The 27,794-nt window shown below is 47.7% G+C and overlaps 1 protein-coding gene across 1 annotated transcript; it reads left to right on the top strand.

The window, feature by feature from the left end:
• Window positions 1-1,558: 1,558 nt before the first annotated feature.
• Window positions 1,559-27,465, top strand: fgf22 (fibroblast growth factor 22). The gene is made up of 3 exons (XM_012821605.3): window positions 1,559-2,534; window positions 23,565-23,668; window positions 25,167-27,465. The coding sequence occupies exons 1-3, from the start codon at window positions 2,162-2,164 to the stop codon at window positions 25,359-25,361; spliced, it is 672 nt and encodes a 223-aa protein (XP_012677059.3). The 5' UTR covers window positions 1,559-2,161; the 3' UTR covers window positions 25,362-27,465.
• Window positions 27,466-27,794: the final 329 nt, after the last annotated feature.

Raw genomic sequence — 27,794 nt, 5'->3', positions numbered from 1 at the left:
ACTGCTTTCTGTGCGTACCCAGAGGAAGAGGGGGCGTGTGGGGATGGAGGGAGGGAGGGAGGGAGGCGTAAAGTGCGCCTGGAAGTGGAGCGACGCTGTGGCGAGGTTTAACTGGGGGTGAAGGACTGTGACTTTTATGATGGCCGTGCAGATGAAGGGTGAGAGAGGCTTTGATGAGGAAGGACCAGGAAATCCAGTGGCCAGCGCACGCAGGTAGACAGGAATAGCTGGGGGGGGGGTGCAGGAGAAAGAAGCAGACCAGTGTCTGTTAGCTTTTATGGGGAGGTAGGGAGGGAGGGAGGGAGAGAGAGAGAGAGAGGGAGGGAGAGGTGGAGGGATGGAGAGGGAGGGGGAGGAAGGGGAGGGAGTGAAAGAGATAATGAGGGAAAGAGAAAGAAAGATATAAAGAAAGGAGAGAAGAGAGTACAAGTAAGGGAAAGACAGAGAGAGAGAGTGAGGGAGAAGGAAAGAGGGAGAGAGAGAGTGAGGGAGAAGGAAAGAGGGAGGGAGAGGGAGTGTGGAGTCATCCTCTTAGGGCACACAAACAGGGCTCAAACACACCTCCACCCATGGACACTTCTGCCCCTGGGCTGAACACATCATTGAAACCAGGATCTTTTAAACGTGCTCAGTACTCTCTCACACACACACACACACACACACACACACACACACACACACACACACTAACATCGCCTAAAAAACATGTTTCAAAGTGCTGTGCTGACAGAGGCTCGCAGGGCAGGACACTCCTAACACACACCAACACACACCAACAGATGATGACGATGATGAATATTTCATCTCGTTTCACTTTGGAGAGCAGAAATTCACATAACATGTAATCTTCATCTATCAATATTTCATTATCATATCCAACTTATTCCAAGGCACACCCAACAATCTGTGCACTATGAACTGTGCACTGTGTCAGCCACCGTTTCAAACGAAGTGTGCATTGCTGTTTTATAGTTATAGAGTTCATATGTCAATAAAACTGCACAAATTCTATTCAATCCCATTGTTAGCATCTAGTTGTAGTGAAAGTTAAAGTAAAAGTGAGGGTTATGGGTGATTAAAATGACACAGACAAACCGCATTTTAATCACCTTTTTTTTTGCATGAAAGTCATTTGCAATAACCTTGGCCCCACCCTTCTGCTCTCCAGCGACGAGTCCTGCCCAGGATAAAATGCCAGACAGACTCACTCGAGCCACCCCAGCACTACTAGGAGGGAACTGCACAGGAGCGTGGACACTCATTTACTGCTCTACAGCAAGACTCAGGCAGACGCGCTCTCTCAACCGGCTCCTGCCCTCTTCTCTGTTCCCTCTCTCCCTCTCCCTCTCCCTCTCTCTCTGTGTGTCTCAGAGCACTCCCTCCTGTTCTCTCTCTCTCTCTCTCTCTCTCTCACTCACTCTGTCTGTCTCTGCCTCTCAGAGACACACTCCCCACTCTCACACACACACACACACACACACACACACACACACACACACGCACACACACAGAGACACACACACCACACACACCACACACACGCACTCACTCACACACACGCCCACACACACACACACACAGACACACACTCATTCACTCACTTCCACACTCAGTCACTTTGTCGCCCTCATTCAGCTCATTGACTGCCACAGGTCAGTCAGCCTCAAATTCAGCTTGTCCTGCCCCAGCAGTGAGTGAGAGGAGACCTGTGAGGGGTGAGGACGTCAGGACATTACTCTTGCAGCGGGGGGGACGAAAGACTCCAGTCAAGAAGAAGTAGAGGACGAAAGATTCCAGTCAAGAAGAAGAAGAAGAAGAGAGGAGAAAAAGAAGAAGAACCTCTGACATTTTTGGAGATGGATTTACAAAATGTGAAATCATTTCTTTGAAGAGTGAGGAACTCGCACTGAGAGGAAGGAACAATGACCAACCATTGAATTGTCTTCAAAGAGGGGAGGGAAAAAAAACAACCAAATCAACCTGCCCTGAAGCAGCATCAGACCTAGTCCTGTTCTTGTCATCTTTAAATGAGAGCGCAGTGAGAGGGATCTTCCTTGGCTGAGCCTTCTTTTTTTCAGAGGTGTTTTTGAATCGGAGCAGATCCTCGGGCAGCAGCATGCCTCATGCTTGTGCAAGGTGCACCTCGGGAGTCTGACCCATCATGTGCCAATGGATGCTACCCACCGCCGCTCTCCGTCCTGACCTTGTCGCTGGCACTGCCCACAGGGGGCCGCCGCCGGGGCTGCCGCCTACCTCCCTACCCAGCCCGGCTTCCCTGTGCCTGGCATGCTTCACCCTGCTCCTGGTGGCTGGCTCGGCCGCAGGCGGGTGCCCCTCTGGGCCAGGACAGAACCCCCTGCAGGTGCTGGCCAAGGGCAGCAACTGCTCGTGGACTTTAGAGCGCCACACTCGCAGCTACAACCATCTAGAGGGCGACGTGCGGCTGCGTCGCCTCTACTCCGCCAACAAGTTCTTCCTCTGCATCGACAAGTCGGGCAAAGTGGACGGCACGAGACGCAAGAACTATGCTGACAGTAAGTAAGCCTGGCGGTGGGTTCACCCTCTGTCTCTCTCTGCTCTGTGTGAAGTGGTGTCAGAAAAAGGTGTGCAGTTATTATGAGGCTCTTCTGCTGTAGGCGTGTTACCTTATCATTTATTGCTTGTTTTATCTGTAGAGATTTACCCCACGCAGCGCTGGCAGTCCCTACTGAGCTTGTTTGTGTTGTGCTTGTGAAATGAGACGTTGCTAGGTAAGCAGTGGAATACCCGGTGCATATATAACCCTTCTCATGGGAACCCCGGAGAACGTGTTTACGAGAAAGCAGAATTGAGGAAAGACATTATCCATCGGCTGGCCTGAGAGAGTAAGAGGGGTTGGGGTTGGTGGGGGGGGGGGGGGGAAGGGTAGCTTGAGTTACACTGGGGATTAACTTGTCAAAACTGAACTGAAGTCCTCCATTTGGATTGGGCAAAACTAACCACAACAACATTTATGTTTCAGTTGCGCAGATACTGGGGTGTTACTCACTGTGAAGGCAAGTAGTCCAGAGCCTTGGTTTGTGCAGTTTGACCAGGCTGGCGTTACAGTGCTTCCTTCCTTAGAAGAAGGCTGCAACTGGCCGCCTCATTCCATGTGGACTTCACATGTGGGGCAGCTTCAAAAACAGTCAGTCAGTCAGTCAGTCAGTCAGTTGAACATCTTGAAATAGCAGGTGCACAAGGCACGCTAAACCCAATGCCTAGGGGATAAATCACCCCGATGTGCCTGCCGGCAAGGCGATCCCATGCTTGCAAGAAATCAGCATGGGCTGGAATCCGGTGTGACCATACCTCCCAACGTGAGCCCCCATTATCTGTCAGCACCACGACTGGCGCAGAAAATGTCAATTTTCTGGTTGAGCACAAATGGTGGGAGTCTGACTAGGGTGGATAATGACCTTATGTGTTTAGTGACCAGGTCAGGATAGGTCACCGTGGTCGTGGACTGACATCACTATGGTCTCTGGACTACAGGGGGGGAAACGCTTACTTGTACTTTGCGAGTGCTTTTACTCCAATAGAAAGTGAGTCACTGTTGGGTTTATTTTTCTCACAAAAGCTCTTGCTACTGCGGGCACAGCTGTGTCCGCCACCGATCAAATTTAAACGGTCGTGTGACATTTATTAATCTTACAGACGGCTATCATGGACAGGTTATAAAGCCTTTAAGAGTGACACATACATGATGTAATTATGAAGCCAGTAGTACACAGTCCAGATTTTGTGGACTTTTATGAACATCACCAAATGTTTCTTCTCAAGCGCTGCTCAGGCTGACTGAGGACCCTTTTCAAGCCGCCACAGAGCGTCATAAAGCTGGATTTTGTAAATCATTCATTCCCAGGGTCCCTGTCAGAGCTGCTTAGACGGCGGTGCGCTGTGCAGCGGGCTGAGAGAGACCAGCCCCCAGATGCAATCCGCTCGCATGTTTCGCCCACCATTCCTCTCATTTCCTGTACTCGGAATAGTAATTCCCAACTCCCGCCCGGCAAGCGTCTGTATCTGCAGACCCCAGAGATGCAGTCTGCGCTCAGAGCCCTGTCGCTCCCACGGAGGCCCATACCTCAAAATTAGGTCTTCATTAGCGCTCGTCTGGCTGCCCGGTGACACATGCTCTCATTTGCCAAGCCAGCGAGAGACCGCATTACTGAGAAAAATGCCTGGACTGGATGTCATGGTGTTTTGACTGAGTGCGATCGCAGTGAGGGACGCTATTTGTTTGTTTTTAATGATGATTTATGAGATGTTGTGGCACCTCTTGACAGTACTGTTTGGGCAGAGCCGTATCCATTGCACACAATTGCCACCTGCTGAAGTGTCCCTGTTGTTGTCGCCTTCGCGCTCGGGCCGTGCTCATAGTCGTGAACCCGTGCCGTTAGGGTGCTGTCCACCCTGCCCTCTTTGTAGCCCTGACTGTCTGTCAACACCGCTCCGCAGCCCAAACAGCCCCGCTTCGCCCTGGTCCTCAACCCCCACTCATTTTTTCCAGTCCGCGCTCCCAACCTCTCAGGTGCAAAAACAGTTGGAATTAGTCAGCAGGCCCCTCGGCTAATTGAGGTTGGAAAATATTGTATCAATCCCAGTGGGCTGGCGTCTGGAACAGCTGAGGGGAAGAGGCAGAGGCAGAGGCTCTGATTCAAAGGGCCCAGAATAGAGCAGGGGTGAACGAGGAGGCGAGAGAGAAAGAATAAGTTCAGACGGAGAGGTTACGCTCATGATAAGTAAGCAATCTAGCATTATTTTGGCACTGGTGCTGTACTTTTCTAGCCTGGATGCCAGACGAACTTAGCCACGCCCACAAATTATTTGGTCGGGAAGTTCGGTCTGGTGTCGCTCCGTTGGGGAGAAATTATCTCCTCACAAAAATCTGTGAGGAGATATAGACCAATCAAATTGTCAGGGCGGGCTTTATACGATGATGGACAGATGATCAACCCTAACGTAATCAACCACGTCACCAAAGAGCTTTTGGGGTGAATTCGTTTTCAACAAACATGGCTGCCGTTGGAGAGCTGAAATGTGGAAATTCGAGTCTGTTTTAGAAGACATTGACAGCACATTCATTTTTAAAGAGGAACAGAGAAACGCGATCAAGGCATTTGTCGATCGAAAAGATGTTTTTGCCGTCCTTCCTACGGGATCCGGTAAAAGTTTAATGTATCAGCTGGCCCCATGGTCTACGTTATGGTCATACTACGTTGCTCTGATTGGTTGTAGGCCTATCCAATTGAGCGAAGAGGCCTTTTTTTTCCTAGTTCGGTTGAAACACGCCCCATAATCACAGCCCAACGGAGCGGTCTCAGACTCATATTCTGACTAGAATTATGAGTATGACATCGTCAGGCTAGTACTTTTCAGCACTTTCCCCCCCAATCACAGTATTCTATGACAAATGCAGGTGTTAATTCCTCAAGTTATTGCCCCTCCGTGCTTTACCACAATAGGGCCCTTTGAAGTTTTGCTCCTTTTTTTTCTCCAAAATATTCAAACGATATTTATCAGATCTGATCGAGTGCAGCATCTGTCTGCCAAGGCAGATATTCAAATGATGAATCTTGCTCAAAGCAGATGGATGGGCTGCGATAACCACGAGGGAGAGTAAGAGAGATGAATCACAGGCACAGGCAGAGACACGTTACAGGTGTTTTCAAAAATAACACGGGGGCGAGGGCTGAAATGAAAGAATAAAAACATTCCCTCCATCCAAGAAGACGAATTATGCCACAGAGTCGTGACAGCGGAGAGGAACGACGGTTTAAAGGTTACGAAACGAAACACACGACATATCCTGTTCCAGGTCACGGGTCGTGACCGAGGTTGTCAGTGCAGGCAGAAGGAGTGCGGCAGCTGCTGGTGCTGGATCTCACATCAGATGATTGCGAGCCGTCGTCAGGCAGAAGGCGAATCATAACACGCTACCCGCTGTCCCCTCGGACTCGGCCCCGGCCGGCTCCAGTCATGTTGGAAATACATATTCGGTGATTATGCTTGGCCAAGGTTGTTTTCTTTTTCGTTTTTCATGTCCCAGCTCCTCGTGAAATATTGCTGCCAGGGCTGCCAACTCCTACGCCTTTCCTTTTTTTATTATTCCCCATTTCTTCTCAAAACGTTTGACTATAAATGGACACACTGTTTTGGGGATTTGGGTGTGTGTGGTTGAAGACATCAAACGGTTGACTTGGGGCCAGGCAATGACAACGCGTTCAACCTAAGGAAATAAGGTCATGCGACAATCATACTCAGAGAAGTCACTTGCATTAAAATATGCCTGCTTTTGCTGTGTGCCAGGCCCCTCGCACCCCTCCCTTACTTTCAGCTGTGTTTACAGGCAGTTGTGTCATGTTGACCAAGTTTCCTTTCCTTTCTGCATCTTGCTTAAGATGTTAGATGTTAGATGTTATTTTACTTCGCCGTGATTTCATAGGTGTGTTTAGCTTGGCTGAGGCCCCATGGGAAGAAAACCTTCCATTCCTGTTGAATATATTGTGGAAATTACTTAATACTGGCCGGACAAAGACAAGCCTGTCCGTCCAAGAGCAAATAGGATGTTGTTACAATTTTTCGTTGTAGTAGAGAGTAAGGTTGAATGATGTTTACGACTGGTAGTGATAATTCACTCTTTTCAAGTCAAACCCGTACTGTATCTGCAAAATTCATTTCAGGACAGTTCAAAGATCACTGACGAGAAGAAATTGAATCGAGTGACGAAGAATAGCCTGACTCGAGCAAATGAAGTACTGGAACTTCTTGAAGCTCTATCACTTTTGAAGTGATTTTAAGCTAACCCTGCATGCAGGTCAGGGGGGGCATTACTGCTTTCTGTGGGACACAATAAAGTTAGAGAGAGCAGCGGGACTGGTCGTTATCCAGTGGCTCATTAGAACGTCTGTAAGCTCTCCTCCAAGACTCTCCCAATCTAAAGGGGCTTCACTGAGCACATTAGTGCCAAAATGCGGGGAAAATCCCACAAATCCTGCCTTTTAATCCTTCCGAATAAGGACAGCAGCCTTGGCTTTAGTGGGAAATGTTGAAAATCAATCCCTTGCCAGCTGTTCCTGGCAGTGAAGAAGGAAAAGGGGAGGGGGGGGGGGGGGATAAAACAGACATACACACCCTGGGAATGTTGGGGGTGAGGGGTGGGGGGCGGGGTGGGAAGTGTGGCACTAGTGCGCTAATTAGCCTTGTAACGACGTAGCTTGATATCATGAATAGTGGGGAGAAAAAGTGTAGCAATTAGCCGCTAACAGCCCAGTCTGGCCCTGGCTCCTTTCTGCTTTAGCTGGGTTCATCATCAGGTTTATTGAGCCTGACTGGCTCCCTCAGGCTTTCTCTGTGTCGCTCTCTCTCTCTCTCTCTCTCTCTCTCGGTATGCATGGCTTATTCAAATTTGCTCCGTAAGAGTTCAAGCTTGCATTGCCCCATCGACACAAAAATGTTGCATATGAGAAAAGAACACATATTTAGGAATGTGTATGTCCTAAGAAAGTAGCACGTACACGGATACAGACATATGCTACATTCAGGCAAACGCCATATGTGTCTTGTAGTTAGTGATGCAGAACTTTCCCTGGGCTGGTAAAAGTCAGTGAAGCAAAGGCACTCAGACTGCCTGTGTGTAGCAGGTAGAGTTGAATCAAACCATCTGAGGCCTGTGATTCGTGTTTCGGGGTGGACTTCTCAGTGGACACCTTATGAAAACAGCTTGAGAGTGGGTACATGCTGAGCCAAGCACAAACACTTGGACAAAATTGGGCCGGTATCATATTTTGCGCAGTGACAAGTCTTTTAGACGGTTGTTATTGGTGTTATAACAACCTTTTTGTGAAAGACAAGAAATGGGTATTAATTAAATCAGCTGGGATTAGGAACCCCACAGCAAATATTACTCATGCAACCCCATATGCTGAGCATCCTCTGCCAAAGGAAATATTCTCACCAGGACAAGGCTTGACATTTTCCTCATGCAGGGCAGACCCTCACGCACCGTCTCACTCTAACAAGGGAGACAATGAAGGAAACTTTTTCCTTAGACTGAGTGCAATTTCAGTGGTTGTATTTGGACAGAAGTTGTTGGACATGCCAGTGACAATGAGGCGGTATGCAAGGAAGCAGACTTAGCAAGTGTGGTTTGTGAGATGACATGACCTGTCTACGTCTGGGGAGACTCAGGGTGTCCTTCCCACAATGCGCTACAGCAGGGAAAACGTGGTCCCTTTCCCAGCAGCTGTGAAAGGGGGGTTGAAAAGTTAAGTGTATTAGGGATGTAGTGCTGTTTAGGGGCCTGTGAATTTAATGTGATTTTATTATCACCACCACAACCACTCTGTTGACTCAATATGGCTGCCTGCTCACCTACTAGGTGAAGAGGATACTCATATTCTGCCAGGCTCTTTTGAAATCAGATGATTTAAGTGATATGGTGTCATGGTGGCAGTCAGCAGAGGTGTTTGTTGGAGACCGCAGTTGAGTGATTCTACTGACGGCAACTTCAGTCGATCAGTGATACTGATACAAATACAGTCATGGAGTAGAACTATATTGATCTATCTATGATGAGTAATTTCAGAGCGTATCTTTTAGTACCTATCCAAGCAAAGTTAGTGAACACAATAAAAAGGGTTTGGGTATTTTGCTTTTAATCTTCTGTAAGGTCAAGGTCGAGACAATAAATGCAATGCTGGTTGTCCTCCTGTTTCCCTAATTCAAAACAATCAGCATGAGTGAGGAGGGACAGATAACCTTCACCATAAAGTTTCCTAGAGTACCATTACATACTCATGTGTGTGTGTGTGTGTGTGTGTGTGTGTGTGTGTGTGCGTGAGAGAGTGTTTGTGTGTGTTCTTGAGTGTGTAAACTGTTCCTCCACCTCTGCGGATGGTTGATGACGGCCAGGCCTGACCCTGGAACAGCCGATGCTGTGCTTGGTTGTGCACTTAAGCCCAATTTATGGTCGTCTGTTTACGGAGACACAGAGACACGGAGAGCCCTCTCCGTCGTGGCAAACCCTCTCCGAGCACCTCTCCGTGGCCTGACGTGCACCTCCTAAATTTTGTTACTATCCGTCTCTGTAAATCCGTCAATACATCGCTGTTTACCTTGTAGGTAGTAGTATGCCAACATTAGATAGCTGGCTCAGACACCTCGCAAATCCCCTCAGACGTATTTTTCAGTTACAAAAAAGGGGGTTTTACATTGCACAGTGTCTAATTCTCGTTAACTTAAAAAAAATCTAAGCAAAAAAAAGTCAAACAAACAACTTTTATGTACAAATACAACGTACAAATACGGAGTTTGGTCCGCCGCCATCCTTTTTTTATTATTATTATTTTGTATTTGCAGCACCCACAACCGTCGGAGAACCATAAATGAAAACGAGTCCGTCAAGGCAACTGCGTGACCACGGAGTAACAGAGTCGTGGAAGTATATTTCGGCCTTCAGGGAGGACAACAATATTGTGGCATACAGCGGCAGCTTTAAAAGATATTCACTGGACCATTATCACAGAGGAGTGGAGCTCCCTATTGTTCTGCCTGTTCTTGCATAACATTTTATTGTGATAATAAAAGCGTATCAGATAGATAGGATAATTCCATCCGAGTGCTTTTGAGTGTCAATCTGATGGTGAGTCATAGGGGGGGGGGCTGCTGCTGAAGCAGCTAACCGTTGCCAGGCATCCCCAGAGAGATCCTATTTATTTATTTAAAAACAAAAAAATAGGCATTTGATATTCACAGGCTTGCGCTGAAGCTTTGATGGTGACAGTTGCGGCAGCTCCATTGGCAGCCTGGATGACGGGAGGGGGACGGGGCTGGGGTGGTGGCGGGCTGCCCGGGGCTAAGGTGTCCTCTGCGAGGACCGACTCCCCCGCCCCCTCTCTTGCTCCTGGCGGTGGGTAGTGTTGGGGTCAAGGCCTTTGGCCAGTGGAGCAAGTGACAGCCCTGACAGGCCGCCTGATTTCCCTCTTGTGCTGCCTGTCACCTCCCTGTCTGCCCGTCTCATTTTAATAATGTAAATACAAAGGGGCCAAGGCCAGGGCAGGCAGGCTACTCCGTGTCATATTCAGCCACTGGAACCCTGTGTCTGAGCTGCCCCACTGGGCACCAAAGCCCTTCCACCAGACCCCATCACCGTCACCCCCATCCCTGCCCCTGCCACCGCCTCCACCCTCCCCTCTTGGAAGTCTCGAATGTAAAGGAAATTGAGGAAATGAAAGTGATTTAATCAAACGCTGAGCAAGAATGTGTAATAATCTGTATGGTAAACACAAGCTGTGTGTTTCGGCGCGAGTGTACGATTCGAGTTGACAGATCCCGCTCAGCCTCAGATGTGGCCCTGTTTGAGCTACCACTGTTTTTCCGACGATCAAACTGAAGAAGGTAAGGGTATGGTAAACAAGTCCTTGTTATTCCCCCCCCCCCCCCCCCCTCTCCCTCGGTTCTGTTTTTAGTCAGCCCTGCGTCTGGACACCAAAACCAGCTGCAGATGCCGCCGCCGCTGCCCGCATGCAACTTAATGGCACCCAGGAGTGACCTCACGCTTTAATTCCCCCGGCCCTTTTGATAGCAAAGTGCAGGAAACTGCAGAAGCCGTGAGAGTGCTCCGGCGAATCTGCTTGTAACTATCTGTGCCGGGCCTTTGATAGCTCTCGTTTTCGGTCGTTACGGATGTTATGCATGATTTGGAGGCCCTCTGCGCCCTTGTTCCCTCACTCCTTGATTAAAAGAAAAGGCTTCTTCCTGGGTTAGGGTTTCGGGCCCTTCACTGCCTCACAGGCTCCGGCTAGACGACTAGACCGCCGCTTCGTTAACCCTTTTCACCTCTCCGCCCCTCTTGTAGGGAGGGAGGGAGGGGGGTACCTCTCCAGGCCTGGAAGTTTCCCGGAGGCCGTTGGGTGATTGTGGCCTAATTTTCCATGCGAGTGCTCGTTAATGGGTTGATTGATGTTGCGTTACACGGGTTGGAGAGGAGCCTGATGTTTACAGCCAAAACGTGCATGGAGACTAAATGCTAAGGAGCCCACCCATCATACAAACCAGACTTAAGGTACCTGATTACCCTGAGGAGGATCCTGGTCTTGTTTGTCTGTTATTTCCCCTGTAACCTGCATTTGCTTGTAGTGGGGGGGGGGGGGGGGGGGGTGAGTGGACTTTGCCATGATGAGTGATAAGATGGCTGTTACCATGTGAAGTGTATGTAAGTGTGTAAGTGTAAAGCGCAGATCCAGTGCTTTCCCATCTGCTCTTGTAAATCACAGGCAACTTGCATTACATATGAGGGAAATTGGTCACCCTTTAAACAGAGGCCTATTGATAGTGGAACTATAAAGGAAGTCTCCTTTAACTTAAAGCGATGATTAATTAGTTAATGAAACACTTCCTGCTCTGCTGAGCTGTCTAGAGTGGGGGTGAGGTCTGAGTGGGGGTGAGGTCTGAGTAGGGGTGAGGTCTGAGTGGGGTGAGGTCTGAGTGGGGGTGAGGGAGGGAACTCCATATGTGCCCCTAACACTGGAAATGCATTCTCTCATGACCACACTGGCACACAAGAACAATCCTGTAAAATATGGCACACATTGACAGACAGGTTGCTACACGGTCCTGTCTGTATTCTGTCTCATCACCAGGATTGGTCTCCCACCCCCACCCCCACCCCCACCCCCAGTGTTGACGGTGACCAGGAGGAAACAAGGCCACACAGGCGGGTCATTACCCAGACCAAACCCCGGTCTTTGAGCCGCTCGTGAGCCGAGCATTATTCATGAATGAGAGCGCCGTCTGTGTCGGAGTGGGGGGGGGGGGGGGCGCTGGATGGGGCTGGGGGTTTTGGGGGGTGCGGTGGTTAGAGCGAGCGAGCGGGCAGTCTGTCGGAGTGGGGGTGACGGAGGGGGCGCCCGTTTTTGTCCCCGCCTGACCCCGTGCTCTCCAGCGTGGCCCCTGCGCTCCTCACCTGGTCTGTCACTGCACCGCAGCGTAATGGGATACCTGTCATTTGCTTTAATGGCCTTTGAAGGACCGGGCTAATCCCCTGAGCACTTATTCAGCGTCGCATAAAAGGGGGGGGCAGGGAGCGGTGGGGTGGGGGGTTGGGGGGGGCATGGGACTAGAATGCCGGGACCTTGAAACTGTACCAGCTCGGGATTGTGTGTGCGAGAGAATGTCGAGCCCGCGCGGAGCCGGGGCAGAGCAGAGCAGGGCGAGCGAGTGTGAGAATCGGCTTTCACCTGCGCAGCCAACCATTTACAGTCGCCGAGTCGCTTACCCTCCCGCACCTCCGCCCGCCCCCCCGCCCGCCCACCTCCCACCAGCCTTGGAGTACCATTCAGAAAACGGGAGGCAAATGGAGGCGCATTTTCTCATCATTGTTTCCACTTTTGGAACAGCGGCCCCCCTGTAAAGGAGCTGCCATGGTAGCAGGGTCCATTTGCACCTTAAAGCAGAGGGGGAGTGAATGGGTCACACACAACGATATGGTAAAGCGCTGGACTTCAGAGCGCTGGACTTCAGAGCGCTGGACTTCAGAGCGCTGGACTGCAGGACGTAGGGAGGGACAGGTGTTTTGTATTAAGGGTGGAGAATGTTTATGAGATTGGATGGCGAACACTGCACCCGAGCTCTTAAAGTTTAGTGAGTATGACAATGTCAGAAAGTGGTTTCTCTAGGAGATGATGTGCAAATCATTCAACCATATGTGCTCTATAAATGGCAACTGGGAGTTTTTGAAAATAGAACATTTGGCATTTCCAGTGCCTTTGTCAAATATGTTTCAAACACTGCTAAGCTAGCTCTTTTGATGCAAAGGTGGACCCACCCCGCCGTCCCCACCCCACACACACACAGGACATACACGGCACACACCCACACACACACACACACACACACACACACGGCACACACACTACTGTAATTACTGAAACCAACAGATTTCCACACACATAGGTGTGTCATTGCAATCACAGCCACATTTTATGGTCGTTGTTTAAAAGAGGACAAGCCTTTGCACGTGCACATCCTGCACATCTGAAATATAACTGTAGGATAATGTAGAGCTGTGTTCTGCTCTTGTCCTGCTCTTGAAGAGAACAAAATGATGGTAAATTATGTAAAAACGTTAATTCGAGCCAGACTAACTCCAGAGTCACCTGCAACCTGGGATGCTATTAATAGTGTTACAGTTGTAAACTATATGATATTAAACTATTAGTTTAACTACATTTTGCTGTAGCTTGCTGGTAGTTAAAGTAGATATATACTTGCATAGTAATTCGACCATTTTTTGTGTGTAGTTAACTACTGAAAATACAAACTACTTCAGGCCATAAAAGGAAAGGAAATATTTTTTGTAATTTTTATTTGACCATTGTTTCTCTGCTGTAATTGAACCCTCTTGGACCAGACCAGACCCCCTTTTCTTTCATCCTGACCGCTGTCAAGGCGTTCCCAGGCAATGCATTCATCAGGCAGCTACCACCACACACTTGACCAGTTGTTGCATGCTATTTCAGAAGCTACCGGACTAACTGAGCAATCCTGCTTGGTGCAGTACCTCCACCTGAACTCTAGTTTATGCAGGGCAGGTGTCTGACTGATGGACATTGTGCACAAAACTAAACCTGACATTCCTTGCACTTTCCCATGAATAGTGGGGTATTTTAGTTTTTTGTTTTATTATTTATATGTATGACCCGTGAACAAGTAGGTGCTTTTTGCAATAAACTTAATTGAGTGGCATTTTTTGCAGGCAGGCATGTGACTTTTTTGTATTGTATTTCGTTTCACGTGTACATTGCCAATTTGATAATTTTATACAAAGTACTTTTTCTAAGTAGCTTTAGTCAACCAAACTAGATTCCTCCCTAGGGTAACTTTGCTGTAGTTCAACTTCTTCCAGTGTGAGGTAATTGGTAGCTTGCAAAGCTATGCTTTCAGAGTAGCTTCCCCAACACTGGCTATCGGACCCATTACTGTTCTTACCACCCCAGGGGTCGCTGGAATGTGGGAACAAAGAGAGAAATCAGGGCAGCAATGAATTAGCCCGACTAGGTCCTTTTCTTCCCATTCTCTTGGCTACCATCCGTCTTGTTGTTCGTCGGGCTGGGCTACTCACTAGAGAAATCGTCCCAGCACACACACAGACACACACAAACACACACACACACATTCACACACACACACACACACACACACACACACACACACACATACACACAAACACACACACACACACACACACACACACACACACACACACACGCACTCACACACACACAGACAAAAACACTTCCTGTGTCCTACTTATTTATGATGAAGCACATATAGGCCATTGTTAGTGGCGATACTGGCACCTGTATTCTATGAGGTGTCGTGAGAGTTAGCCTCCTCTGGAATGTCCCTTTGATGCTTGTGGTCGTTCTGAGTATATCAGGTTCAGCTTACAGTAATCACCTTTTACGCAGTGGTAAGAATTACACCACTACTAAAAATAACAGCACTTCCTGACAGTAATGTTTATTTTCATTCAGTCATGTCCAGTGATGATGAATGGGACAGTAACAACAAAAAAATCTCAATCCAAAACCCACTGCTAACCTCATTTTAAATAGGAAGCCTTTATTTGTTTTGGAGTCGATGGAGGATCATTTTTAAATACAAAATACATGTGGCAGTTCAAGCAATGTATCAACTACTTTGCCTTTGAGGTGTGTGTGTGTGTTTGTGTATACCTATGAGAGTGAGACAGAGAGACAGAGAGAGACAGAGAGAGAGAGAGAGAGAGAGGGAGAGAGAGGAAGAGAGAGAGAGAGAGAGAGAGAGGGAGAGAGAGAGAAAGAGAGCGAGAGGAAGAGAGAGAAAAAGGAGATGGGAAAATGCTCCTCACCAGAGACGTGTCTCTGAGCTCTTTGGGTCAGATGAATAAATCATCCATGCCTTCTGAAGCTTAATAGGTATGATGCATGTCCGGAGACAAGCCATTGCCTTGAGCCCCACAGCTGCGGCAGGGACTGACCTCTTTCTCTGGAACACTGTCCTAGGCAGTCACAGGCCTGTTAAACACGCCGTAAACTCCGGGGCAAACTGAACCAGCACCAGAGACACTCGTAAACAAGCCAGCCCATCAACGCCACATGGTTACCATAACAACACCGGGGCGGCTTTCACGCTTAAAAGTAGAAGCAAGATGTGTTGTGTGACGTGACGTGGTGGGAGATGTGTTGTGTGACGTGGTGGGAGATGTGATGTGATGTGTGACGTGGTGGGAGATGTGTTGTGTGACGTGACGCGGTGGGAGATGTGTTGTGTGACGTGACGTGACGTGGTGGGAGATGTGTTGTGTGACGTGACGGGACGCGGTGTGAGATGTGTTATGTGACGTGACGTGCTGGGAGATGTGTTGTGTGACGTGACGTGGTGGGAGATGTGTTGTGTGACGTGACGTGGTGGGAGATGTGTTGTGTGACGTGACGTGGTGGGAGATGTGTTGTGTGACGTGACGTGGTGGGAGATGTGTTGTGTGACGTGACGTGACGTGGAGGGAGATGTGTTGTGTGACGTGACGCGGTGGGAGATGTGTTGTGTGACGTGACGCGGTGTGAGATGTGTTGTGTGACGTGACGTGGTGGGAGATGTGTTGTGTGACGTGACGTGTTGTGTGACGTGACGTGGTGGGAGATGTGTTGTGTGACGTGACGTGGTGGGAGATGTGTTGTGTGACGTGACGTGACGTGGTGTGAGATGTGTTGTGTGACGTGACGTGGTGGGAGATGTGTTGTGTGACGTGACGCGGTGGGAGATGTGTTGTGTGACGTGACGTGGTGGGAGATGTGTTGTGTGACGTGACGTGGTGTGAGATGTGTTGTGTGACGTGACGTGGCGCGGTGTGAGATGTGTTGTGTGACGTGACGTGACGCGGTGGGAGATGTGTTGTGTGACGTGACGTGACGTGGTGGGAGATGTGTTGTGTGACGTGGTGGGAGATGTGTTGTGCGACGTGGTGGGAGATGTGTTGTGTGACGTGGTGGGAGATGTGTGACGTGACGTGACGTGGTGGGAGGTGTGTTGTGTGACGTGACGTGACGTGGTGGGAGATGTGTTGTGTGACGTGACGTGGTGGGAGATGTGTTGTGTGACGTGACGTGGTGGTGAGATGTGTTGTGTGACGTGACGTGGTGGGAGATGTGTTGTGCGACGTGGTGTGAGATGTGTTGTGTGACGTGACGTGGTGTGAGATGTGTTGTGTGACGTGACGTGGTGGGAGATGTGTTGTGTGACGTGGTGGGAGATGTGTTGTGTGACGTGACGCGGTGGGAGATGTGTTGTGTTGTGGGACGTGACGTGGTGGGAGATGTGTTGTGTTGTGTGACGTGACGTGGTGGGAGATGTGTTGTGTGACGTGACGTGACGCGGTGGGAGATGTGTTGTGTGACGTTACGTGACGCGGTGGGAGATGTGTTGTGTGACGTGACGTGGTGTGGTGGGAGATGTGTTGTGTGACGTGACGTGGTGGGAGATGTGACGTGACGCGACGTGGTGGGAGATGTGTTGTGTGACGTGACGCGGTGTGAGATGTGTTGTGTGACGTGGTGGGAGATGTGTTGTGTGAAGTGACGTGACGTGGTGGGAGATGTGTTGTGTGATGTGACGTGGTGGGAGATGTGTTGTGTGACGTGACGTGACGTGGTGGGAGATGTGTTGTGTGACGTGATGTGTTGAGCCCTGTATTACACCTTCATGGGGGTGTAGCTGTAAAAGTCTTGGTCTGTCCCAGACGTGCCATGCAGACACGGAACAGAGGGTTTGGTTTCATTGCACCATTCTGCAAAAAGGTCTAATCTCAGAGGTGATAGCACACCCTCTGCACGAGATTTGGAGAATTGTTAATCTTACTGTAAATTCCCCTCTATTGGAGCTATTTGGCTCTGGCGTCATACAAAGATCTAATTGTTAAAAGCTATTGGACACCTGTCTGTGAGAGTAAGACTGCGAAGTAACAGGCTGTGGATATTGATATATTATTAGAATCATGAGCAACAACATAACAGTTATTAATATCTTAATATGAAATGGCATATTTTATTGCGACCCCCCCCCCCCCCCCCCCTTTTTTTTTGGAACGGTTGGAACACCTGAACTTGTCCCATTGGCCGTGAACCTGTTCCGAGGCACATCTCCAAGCAGGGACCTTGGCAGTAGTATTGTGTTGAGTTTGTGTTGAACAGATAACAAAGCTACCGCTGCAGGCTACTCTGAGGCAGAGTTCTGCTTTGAACATTCGTGTGGACGGCATTGCTTTCAGCGCTGTTGATTGAGCGTGTGTCTGTGTGTGTGTGTGTGTGTGGTGTGTGTGTGTGTACTCTGTTTATCTGAGCTGTTACCAATTAAACGTGCAGTAAACTGAAGAATAAAAATGCCTCTGGATTCATCCTGATGAGAAATAAACAGTGACCCCAACAACACTATGCACTTTACACACTTTGTTTTTCTGTTTTTGTATTTGTTTGTTTATGTGTTCAGACCCCTTTAAAATGTTAACAAAGGCATAAAAACACCTCAAATAAAGTATTAACATGCAAAGAGGACGTAGAAACAATCCTGAACTATTATCCTTCAGATAAATGCCATCACTGTTGTTCTAAAAGCGTTTCCATTTTTCACATAAAACACTGACTGAACAGTTATGACATTACGTTGCAAGGTATGAGGTGGATATGCACACAAATTTCTGTCTTTATTTTGGTATTTACGCGTTTTATTCTTTTTTGGAATAACATACCGCTGAAGCTATAAGAAATTACTGAATTCAGGAAAGATCTACAAACCCAATGTCCCAGCTTGAGGTCAGAACTCATCACTGAAACGATTTTTTGATTAGACTGAGACACAATAGAAACTAAAGTTAACTAACTCGAGCTTAAGCTCTCTCTCCTTCCATCTAATCTTCCCATTTTGCCTCAAGCTTCTCACAAAAGAGGGGGATCTTGAGAGGTCTAAAAGCTCTACATTTTTTTTATAAGAAAGCAATTAGAAGGGCCAAGAGGGGGGCCATTGTCTGACTCCCTCTTCTTTAACCTTTGAAGGGTTTGGTGCTCTGATGAGGCGGCCATCACAAAGTCACCGCAGCCATCAATTTGTTGATTATATTAACATGGGAGGTCAGTACACAGATTTGATTGTGTTTTTATTGTGTTTTTATTGTGTATTCATAATTTTTATCGCTTTGGATTTTCTTTTTAATAGAAAATTATATTTGAAAAGTAATATTGAATTGCAATAACTGTATAAAGTAAACTGTCGAGCTGAAGTAGAACAGAGCTCAAAAAGTGATTTATATATTTTTTTTTTGGAAGAAAGAAATAGCCCATAGATACTTTAGTGTACAGCACTTGAAATACTGAACATGTGCTTGGCCGTTCGTTTGAACATTATTCGCTTGAGATGTGGCGATGTGTAACCCAGGAAACAGGCCACACAAAGCAACCTGAAACAGTTGTTCCCAAACCAGTATCAAGGTGTTCAAAGTGGTCATGACTGATGTCGCCATTGTCTCCAACCTCACCACACAGATGTACACACACACACACACACACACACACACACATACACACACACATACACATACACAGGCCTATGCTCTACTCTAGAGTGCTTCGTGGAGGTCAGACCAGATCAAAGGTGCTGGTCACAGCCATTAGGCCCAGCAGCGACGAACCAACATGAAAAGGTTGTGTTTTGAAAAGGAGGGAAAGAAGGGAGAAAAAAAAAACAACAGGGCCCTCTCCATTTAAAAGCAAAGCAAACTGTGAAATAATTGAAAAGGTATGTCAATCAAGAGCAGCCGCCCCGCAGGAACCCCTCGGATTCCCAGGCTCTCTCTCGGCGGAGCAGCGAGCCGTGGAGGGCTAGTGGAGGGGGCAACCCAAGAAATTAAAGAGCGAGAGCGAGAGAGAGAGAGAGAGAATGAGAAAGAGAATGAGAAAGAGACTGGGGGGAAAGAGCTGGAGAAATCTTTGCTTCGCTCTTTCACTCTGCTCTCCCCTTTCCCCTTCTTTTAATTGTGGTGGGAGGGACATTTTTTTTTTTGGAGGTGGAGGGGGGTGGGAAGTTGGGGTTGTGGGGTTGTACTGGGGGGGCTGGGGGTGGAGGGGGGTGGGAGGTTGGGGTTGTGGGGTTGTACTGGGGGGCTGGGGGTGGGCAACAAAAAGCCTAGTCATTAAGAAGACCTTGTCTCCATCCACCTCTCAGGTGTGTGTGTGTGTGTGTGTGTGTGTGTGTGTGTGTGTGTGTGTGTGTGTGTGTGTGGAACAAAGACTTATTGGGAACAGAGGGGCGGTTTGAAGGCAACACAACCCCACCCCATGACCCCCACCTTCTTCCTCTCCCCTCCCCTCCCCTTACTACTAGCACCTAGCAGCCTACACTCTCTCTCTCTCTCTCTCTCTCTCTCTCTCTCTCTTTCTTCCCCTCCTCCTTTAACCATAATTTTGACAAAGAGAACCCCATGAGAGTTCTCCTTTCTCCTACCTTCCTTTTGGCTTTTTTTTTCCAAGGTCAGAAAAGGCTGAATGATCAGACGATGGGCTCACTTCCAAAAAGGGGAGAAGAAAGAAAAAGAGAAAGAGTATTAAGACGATGCAAAGGGCTTGTTCGATGCTTTTTCAAAAAAAAGAAGAAAAAAAATCCCATAGAAGATGGAAAAATGGTTAGTCCACACTTGACTAAGCTCCTATAGAACAGGATTTGCTTGTAATAGCAGCGCGGGCTTATTGACAGCTTTGGCCAAAACATGTCAAAGGTTAAAAGATTTTGCCCGGGGTGAAGGAGAGGAAAACTCACCCTGTTCAGCATCTGTCTCAAACCTGAAAGGAAATAAAAAGCCTTTGAATTATTGTATCATTAACCTATGAAATTTCACCTCAGTTGCTATTTCATTAGTTTCATTTTACAGTTCGCCACAGGACAAACTAAAAGCATATTACAGATGAGCGATATTAAAATACATATTCCAATGCACTTAATTATTTTATTTATTGCAAAATAATTATTCAGGACAGGCATGCCGTTTGCCCTGTATCACTTTGCAAGTGCAAACATCCAGGCTATGCACGTGTGAAGTCCAGACCGAGCTACCAGGAGCCGTCAAGTGTTGTGACCTGAGGATTTTAGCATGTAAGGTCAGATAGTTATACTTAATACCTTGAATACCACAGTCATCCGTGAGCTTTCAACACAATGGAGAGAACTTTCAAAGGGGGACTAAGATTAATATGGGCCTAACCCGCTTTTGTTGGGGTTTCCTCAAGCGTCACAGGTCTGAGCCATTCCTCCAAACAAGGCCAAATCCCCACCTCATCCATCCCCTTAGATCTTTTTTCCTCTCTGGGATGCCATGTTGTCATGTATAGATGTTTCATTAAAAGGAGTCGAACCCATTAGTCCATTGTAGTGGCTGTTTTATGTTACACAGAAGAATTGGGCATATACCCTACAACATGCTCAGTTTTCAGCAAACCAAAGTGATACCCTAGGAGTTTTTTTTCTTCTCACCTCTTTTCAAGAGGCCTTTCTCTAGTGCATCACTGAATGCTTTCATCGTCACTTGGCTGTGCAGGACCCTAAAAGGGTCCCCTTTTTAGCCACTTGACACTGGGCAGCTGAGCTCACTCTGATGACTAATGCATAATAACGGCCATCGTTTGCATCAAAGATTGCAGGGAGAATTCTTTAACTTCTGTGTGTTTTTTTTCACAGATGCCAGCCAGCTTGATTTTTCAAAACAGAGCCACCTACTTTTGCTGCTGGCTTTAGCCCAGTCTGAGAATGACATGTACAGTCACACATGTACCGTCACACATGGCTGCTCTGTATTTCCCCTCGCCCCGGTGCTGCCGGCGATCGTTAGCAGAGGCACCAGTGGCACTTTCAGGCACCAGCAGTTTTCATTTGATGGCACGGCTCCCCGTAAACGCCGCGTGAGCCTCAATCAGGAGCAGGACTCGGCCTAATTGCCTACGAGCCGCTTGCACGCTCCCACCATGACCCCCCCCCCCTCCCCCTGTAGTGTTTGTAAACACCATGGGTAAACAGTGTGTTTGCCTTCAAAGTGACGAGGTGCAGGGACATGGGTGTAGCTGTAACTGTGGCTGTGGCTGCAGCTGTAGCGTACCTGAGCTTTGTGCCCGTGCAGCTGCTGCTGCTGCTGTTTGATCGAGGGGGTCTCCATTCACTCGGGCCGTGCGTGTCAGAGAAGAAAGAGGCGCAGGGAGCACGGTGTTTATTTACCTTCTGTCTCTTTTCTCTTTCTTCCTCTCTCTCTCTCTCTCTCTCTCTCTGTCTCTAAAAAGGATGACCTCACCTGACAAGCATGGGGGGAAAAGACCGTTTGCTTCTGTGTTGTGTGCCTGGAGAGTGAAAGAGGCAGCTGCACACTGCGGGTCTGTGGATGGCATTAGCTTGTGATGAGGGCAGTCTACAGATTAGCCAGATCACTCTGTGGTGCCCACATCTCTGTGTTACAAGCACCAACCACACCCTACTAACGAGCTGCCGTTTCTTTTGAAATATAATCTGTTGTATTGACTGGAAATGTAGCCACTTGTGGATCTTGTGGATCAAGTGCCTTGAGACAATCGTATTGGCGCTATATAAATAAAACTGAATTGAATTGATTTGGATCTCCCAACACTGAGTAAAGGTGATCGTGTTTTCTCAAGCTTCCAGTGGCCTTGCCATTCACTGGCATTACTTTTACGTATTTATGAACTGTGTGCCACTGTGCCAAGCAAATGTTGTTTTTAGATTTTCCTCAGGTCTTTTTTAAAACAGTCTGGTCTCAAGTAAACATAGCTGAGCTGGTCATGCAGTGAGGCTTGCACCTGCTCAGCCCCTGGTGAGAGCGTTTATTTTTCATCTCCGAACGAGGCTATCCGGAGACCCGGCTCGAGAGTGGAAACTCAACCGCCACCGGCTCGGGCCCTCTGGGGCCACGCCGTGGGGGTCGGCCGGCGGGGTTGGGCTACGGGCCCGAGGCTAGCTGGGTCTTGTGTTTGTGGCTTCTGGTTCATTTCCCTGCTGGCGCTGGGTCAACATCTCATTCAGCACCTCCATGTGTTAGTGTATCCACAGTCCCTGTCCAAAGGCAATAGCCCATTTGTTAGCGCTGCTCCCAGTTTCTGGTTATTTAGAAGGGTACCTGGGAGAGAGAGAGAGGAAGAGAGAGAGAGGGAGAGAGAGAGAGAGGAAGAGAGAGAGAGAGAGGAAGAGAGAGGGGGAGAGAGAGAGAGGGAGAGAGAGAGAGAGAGGGAGAGAGAGAGGAAGAGAGAGAGAGAGAGGGAAAGAGAGAGGAAGAGAGAGAGAGGGAGAGAGAGAGGGGGAGAGACACAGAGAGAAAGGGAGAGAGACAGAGGGGGGGAGAGAGAGAGAGAGAGGGAGAGGAGAAAAACAGAGACCAATTGAGGGAGAGAGAGTGTATGCGAGACAAAAAGAGAGAGAGAGAACTGTTCCACATTTTCTTGCTTTAAAGGTGACTTCTGTTGGTGTATGGAGGGACATGCCTTGAGATCAGATAGTGCCTCACATCAGGCTGTCTTTGAAGGCGAGAATCTGAAAATAAAGTCAAACACAAGTTATCTAAGAGGGCTTCACATCTAGCAATTACCTCCCTATTCAAACCCTTAAGAGTGGAGGACACAAGGTCATCTTGAAAAACAGTTTTGTCTGTCATCTTGACAATATGTCTGGTTCCCCGCGTGTGTAGACTAAAGCCAGATCAAAACCAGACCAAAGAGAGTTTGTCCCCCAATCACTGCCCACAGGACACCCTTATTCCTCTGCGCCGCCCGCCAAGGGGCTGAGCTGAGCATAAGTGCACTGTGGTGGCTATCAACCTGCTTTATCTCTGACAGCAAACAAGATGGAGGTTCATCTGGGCAGACTGTCAGGTGTGGAATGATTCCACTCTGGTAGCCAGGCTTCTGCTCTGCAGACTGGAACTTTCTGCGGGCTCTCCATTTTTGCATAATGCATTTTCCTTTCTCGATGGCAGCGCTGGTGTGGTGCATGGACGGATGCACTCCAACAAAAAAACACAAGGGCAGCACCGAGGGGCATTTGCATCACAAAGCATGGGGCAACATGGGGCAACTAACATGAGAGAGAGACAATGATATGGTGTCTACAGGATTCACAGTTGAAGTGTTGGGTCTTGGGGTTTTAACATCATAAAACCATCCTCCCGTTACATTGACTGGACGATGATTTACTCTTGACTTTTAGAGAACAGACAGTCCTTTGCCATGACCCCAGTTGTTTGTTTCTGGGATTCCTTCTTCATCATGTATGTTACCTCGGGGAATTGCTAAACACTGTCGTGCCGTGCGTACCCTCTTTTTCTTGTCTTGGGGAGGAAAAAACATTACATTCCCAGGGTGTACGGATGCCTGGTTTCCTAATCGGTAATGATAGAGCAGCTTCTGATGGGGAAACTCCAGCTCGTCCACCACTCTAACAGAGATTTCTGTTCCCTCTTTTTTTTCCAGGCCTGATGGAAATCCGATCTGTCAGTGTGGGAGTTGTCGCCATCAAATCTGTCAGCACCGGGCTGTACTTAGCCATGTCCAAAAAAGGCACCCTCTTTGGATCGGTAGGTACATTTTGAGACATTATAATAAGAAATATACATATATTTTAAATGTCGTCCTAGATGCAGAATCAGTCCCCTGTCTGCATCTGTTCTTTAACTGTTGTCCCGGGCAGCATTTTATTCTGGAACAGATCTGCTTGTGACTTGAGGTGTATCAACCGCACCTGTGCTAGACCGGGATTGGATCTGTTCCCAAGTCAGATGCCACCTGGGGTTGTCACAGTCACAGGGAGCGTGAAGCAAAGCATCCCACTTGTCATGAATATCACTGGAAGCAACACTATGCAATAATGTGCTACCTTTGGTGTATGCTCTAAGGGCAGCTAGTTTTGGTATTGTCTGCTAAATGGAGGATGGTAAAATAATGGTATATGGTTATGTGAAGGGCACCTGCTGTTCCCACTACCCTAAAAATTCAGTTCCCACTAAAATGTGTTAAAACCTTTTGCAGCATGACATTGCCATCTGTAGCACCAAAAGGCACTAGTGTTTAGTTGCATGCTAGCAAGCTTTTATTAGTGCCAACTGTTGTTTTTGAATGTATTTTATGTAGTTAGCTCACAAGTTTAAGACTTCTTACTGCTTCTTTATAGTAGTAGTAAAGCTCACAATATGAAATGGGTCCATCAACACTTAAGCACTTGTAACAGTTTTGCGTGCCACCTATCAGCAGTAGCCACTCAACCGTACGAGCATCACTGTAGACATTTAGCAGCTTTGCGTAATCTCATATTGGCAGTGTGTTTACTGCACTGTGATAAGATAGGTGACAGGACAGCATCGTTTTCCATACCAGAGAACAGATAAGACGGGCTCTTAGCATCCCCTTATGAATCACACCTTAATGAGAATGCATCGGAGGAGCCCCCATAAGCTGATCTTATCTTAAGGAGTGTTGTGTGATGGCTCACTGATAGTCACCTGTGGTGGAAGATAAAATACTGCACATTGTAGCTACTTCATCTCTGTTCAATTCATCCGTTTTCCCTGATAAGAAGAGTGAACCACCCATGGAAAAAAGCGGCTTGAAGGGCTTGTTAGGCAGCTTTGCAGTCTTCAAGTACAAACATTAAACAACTTCTATATTTACCTGACTGAACCATGGTAACGGTGACTGTATGGAAAAGCAGTAACTGAAACGGATAACACAGCAGAAGTACAGATGGTGGCTGTCTCTGGTCCGGTTGTGGCCCAGATCTGGCCCAGATGCGGCCCAGATGCGGCCCAGTGTCAGAGTGCTATCAGGGAGGTCATCAGGGCCTTTTATGGGAGTGCATGTCATTGCTCCATGTGAACACACTTGGAATGGGATCCCATGCTGGGGGTCACATCCGGAGCACTCGTATCTCTGAGCCCATCTTTGACCTTTGACCTGTCTCGTTTAGGCAGGTCAGATTGTCCCAAAGGGCCATGCACTGACTGCCCCCGTCTGCCCTCTGTGTCTTTCTTTCTTTCTTTCATTCTCTGTTTCTTTCTTTCTTTCTTTCTTTTCTTTCAGACGCGGTACAACCCCAGCTGCAAGTTTAAGGAGCGGATCGAGGAGAACGGCTACAACACGTACGCCTCTCTGCGCTGGCGGCACGGCGGCCGGCAGATGTTCGTGTCGCTCAACGGCCGCGGGAAGCCTCGCCGGGGACACAAAGCCCGCAGGCGGCACCCCTCCACCCACTTCCTACCCATGATGCCCACGTAACTGCCCCCCACCTCCCCAACCGCCTGAAAAAGTGGATCCCCTGACCCTCGCATATTAGTGGTGTCATCATCGTTGCTGTCGATACTCTCATTATTATATATTTGTTATGTTATTATGACGTTGCTATGGCGTTACTAAGACGTTACTATTGTAACCCCTCTCCCTTATATGTACATTTGTTGGAGCTTTGTGTTTGTTTGATTATTATTTTTTTTTTTACCATATTATGCTTATTGTGGTCACCGTGGAGTTACCTTTAAGTTATTCTCCCTCTGCCCTACTGCGTGCCCAATGTCTTAAAGTAAGGCTGCTGGACAACATGTGTAAAATACTATTAACTTGTAAATGCCATGATGTTCCTCCCCAATACTCTTCAGACCAGAAAGTCTGTATTAATCCAACATGATCCCAAATGTGAGTGCTGGAACCATATGACTGGATGTTCAAGTAAGATTCTCTGAAGTGTCTGACCATCGGATTTGAGAGGGTGACTTCAACTGCATTTGTGGACAATGAGCTCACACTCTCAAGATGGGAGACAGTGGATGGACATACATACAATGCATACTGTATCATTTGCTTCACTACAGAGACACTCTGACAGAAACAGTGCACTGGTGTGTGTGTGTGTGTGTGTGTTTGTGTCTGCGTGCGTGTGTGTGTGTGTGTCAAACAGAGAAATCCCTGTTAAGTGCAGAGTCATGCGATGAGAGTCCTCTTCGATCTGATAACTGCTTTTGGGAGTTCCTCTCTCGTTTAATGTTTGGAATGAGATCCCCCTTTTTTTTACGCCTTTCAGAGAGCAGAGATAAGTTGTGTTTACCGTTGGTCCAAGTGTCTGCCCCTCCACAAGGTGAACAAACACACAGTAAAAACAAGATGGGCTCAGGACCAGTCTGGACATGTTCGTGTCAGTTCACTCTTCTGGGCTTCAGTCCTGGTGGGCACTCAACACAGACAGAAGCTCCATGGATGTCTGGCAACCATCCCCCCTTAAAATGGTTCTACACTGAAACCCCTCTGTATCTCACGGGACCTTGTTTGGTATCTGAAACGCAAAAGACAATGAATTGTACCCCTTTCATACTGTTTCATTATATTGACTGTTCTTCTTACACCCTTACACCTCACTAACATTTCTCCACCAACCTGTTGCAAATAGAATATTTAATATATTTAAAGTCTGTGTTGAAAGTGAGGTTCCATTTATTCTCCCCCGTCGTGTTTTGCCGAAGTTCATGTCAGTTTAGCCCAGTGTCTTGGTTGAACATCATGTTTTGCTTGCCTACTACAATTTCTGAAATCAAAGACTTGATCATGGAAACTGTGTAATGAGCATATTTCTTTACTGCAGAGGAGCAATTGTGTGTCTTGTTCAGCCAGGTGAAACTGAAAACCAATAAACAAGTAAAATGATCAAACATACACAAGAACTGTGACATCATCGAATGAAAGCTCTGTCATAATCTGTGTTAATGATGATGATGATGGTGATGATGATGGTGGTGGTGGTGGTGATGGTTCTCTTTAAAAGAAAAAGAAACACTTGTGAAAATCATTATTCACTACACATCAAGTTCTATCTGCTATTGAATAGACGTTCCACACACAACATGCCTGATTCCCTCACACATAGTGGATGACCGTAGAGGCACGTGGCCTCCAACTCTCGCACGTGTTAGAGGAACACAGATGGCAGGTGTTCTGTTCTGATCGGAAACATACGGAGGTCCAGGGACATCCTGCTGTTTGATGGACTTGTAGTAGGCCTACCTGTAGATGGGATTACCCCACACAAAGATGTCAGATGAAATCAAGATGCAAATTTGATGAAAAGATGAAAATAAACAGTATATTATTTCATCAACCATATGATCTACTATAATCTACTATGACAAAAAAGCATGACCTAGCCAAAACTGAAATGCTGAATTACTGAATGTATATGAATAATCTTAACAGCATGTGAAATTCAGCATGGCGATGGCCACCAAAGGCATGCCAACTTCCAAAAATGTGAAGCCCCCAAATAAATCTATTTTCTGCCGGTTCCTTTGTGTGATGTGCCTTATCATCAACAACTCTGAATTTCCCTCTCTCTCTCTCTCTCCCCCCCCCCCCCATAACAGTCCAGAAATTCCATGCTCTTTTTTTCCCCTCTCTTGGCTTTAAGGTGAGGCTGTCTGTTTATGCCAACCCGCTGTTCGACAAGCGACGAAACCGAACAGGAGCCTGTAATTATCATTGTTTCTCTACTGTCCTGTCAGAGCGCTCGCCAGCGAGACAAGAGTGATCCCTTGGCAGTGCTGGGCCCACGAGATCAAAGGAGTGGCCTTTGATCACAAGCAAACCCCAAAACGTTATGGAAAATCAAGGTGGGGAGCGCTTCAAAGAGCCACGAAACACTGGGCCTGGATACTTTTTGCAGGGACA

This window comes from Clupea harengus, chromosome 10 (genome assembly GCF_900700415.2).
Source record: "Clupea harengus chromosome 10, Ch_v2.0.2, whole genome shotgun sequence".
NCBI classification, from domain to species: domain Eukaryota; kingdom Metazoa; phylum Chordata; class Actinopteri; order Clupeiformes; family Clupeidae; genus Clupea; species Clupea harengus.
The sequence above is the reverse complement of the archived record's forward strand: the minus strand, read 5'-3'. Positions and strand labels throughout refer to the sequence as shown.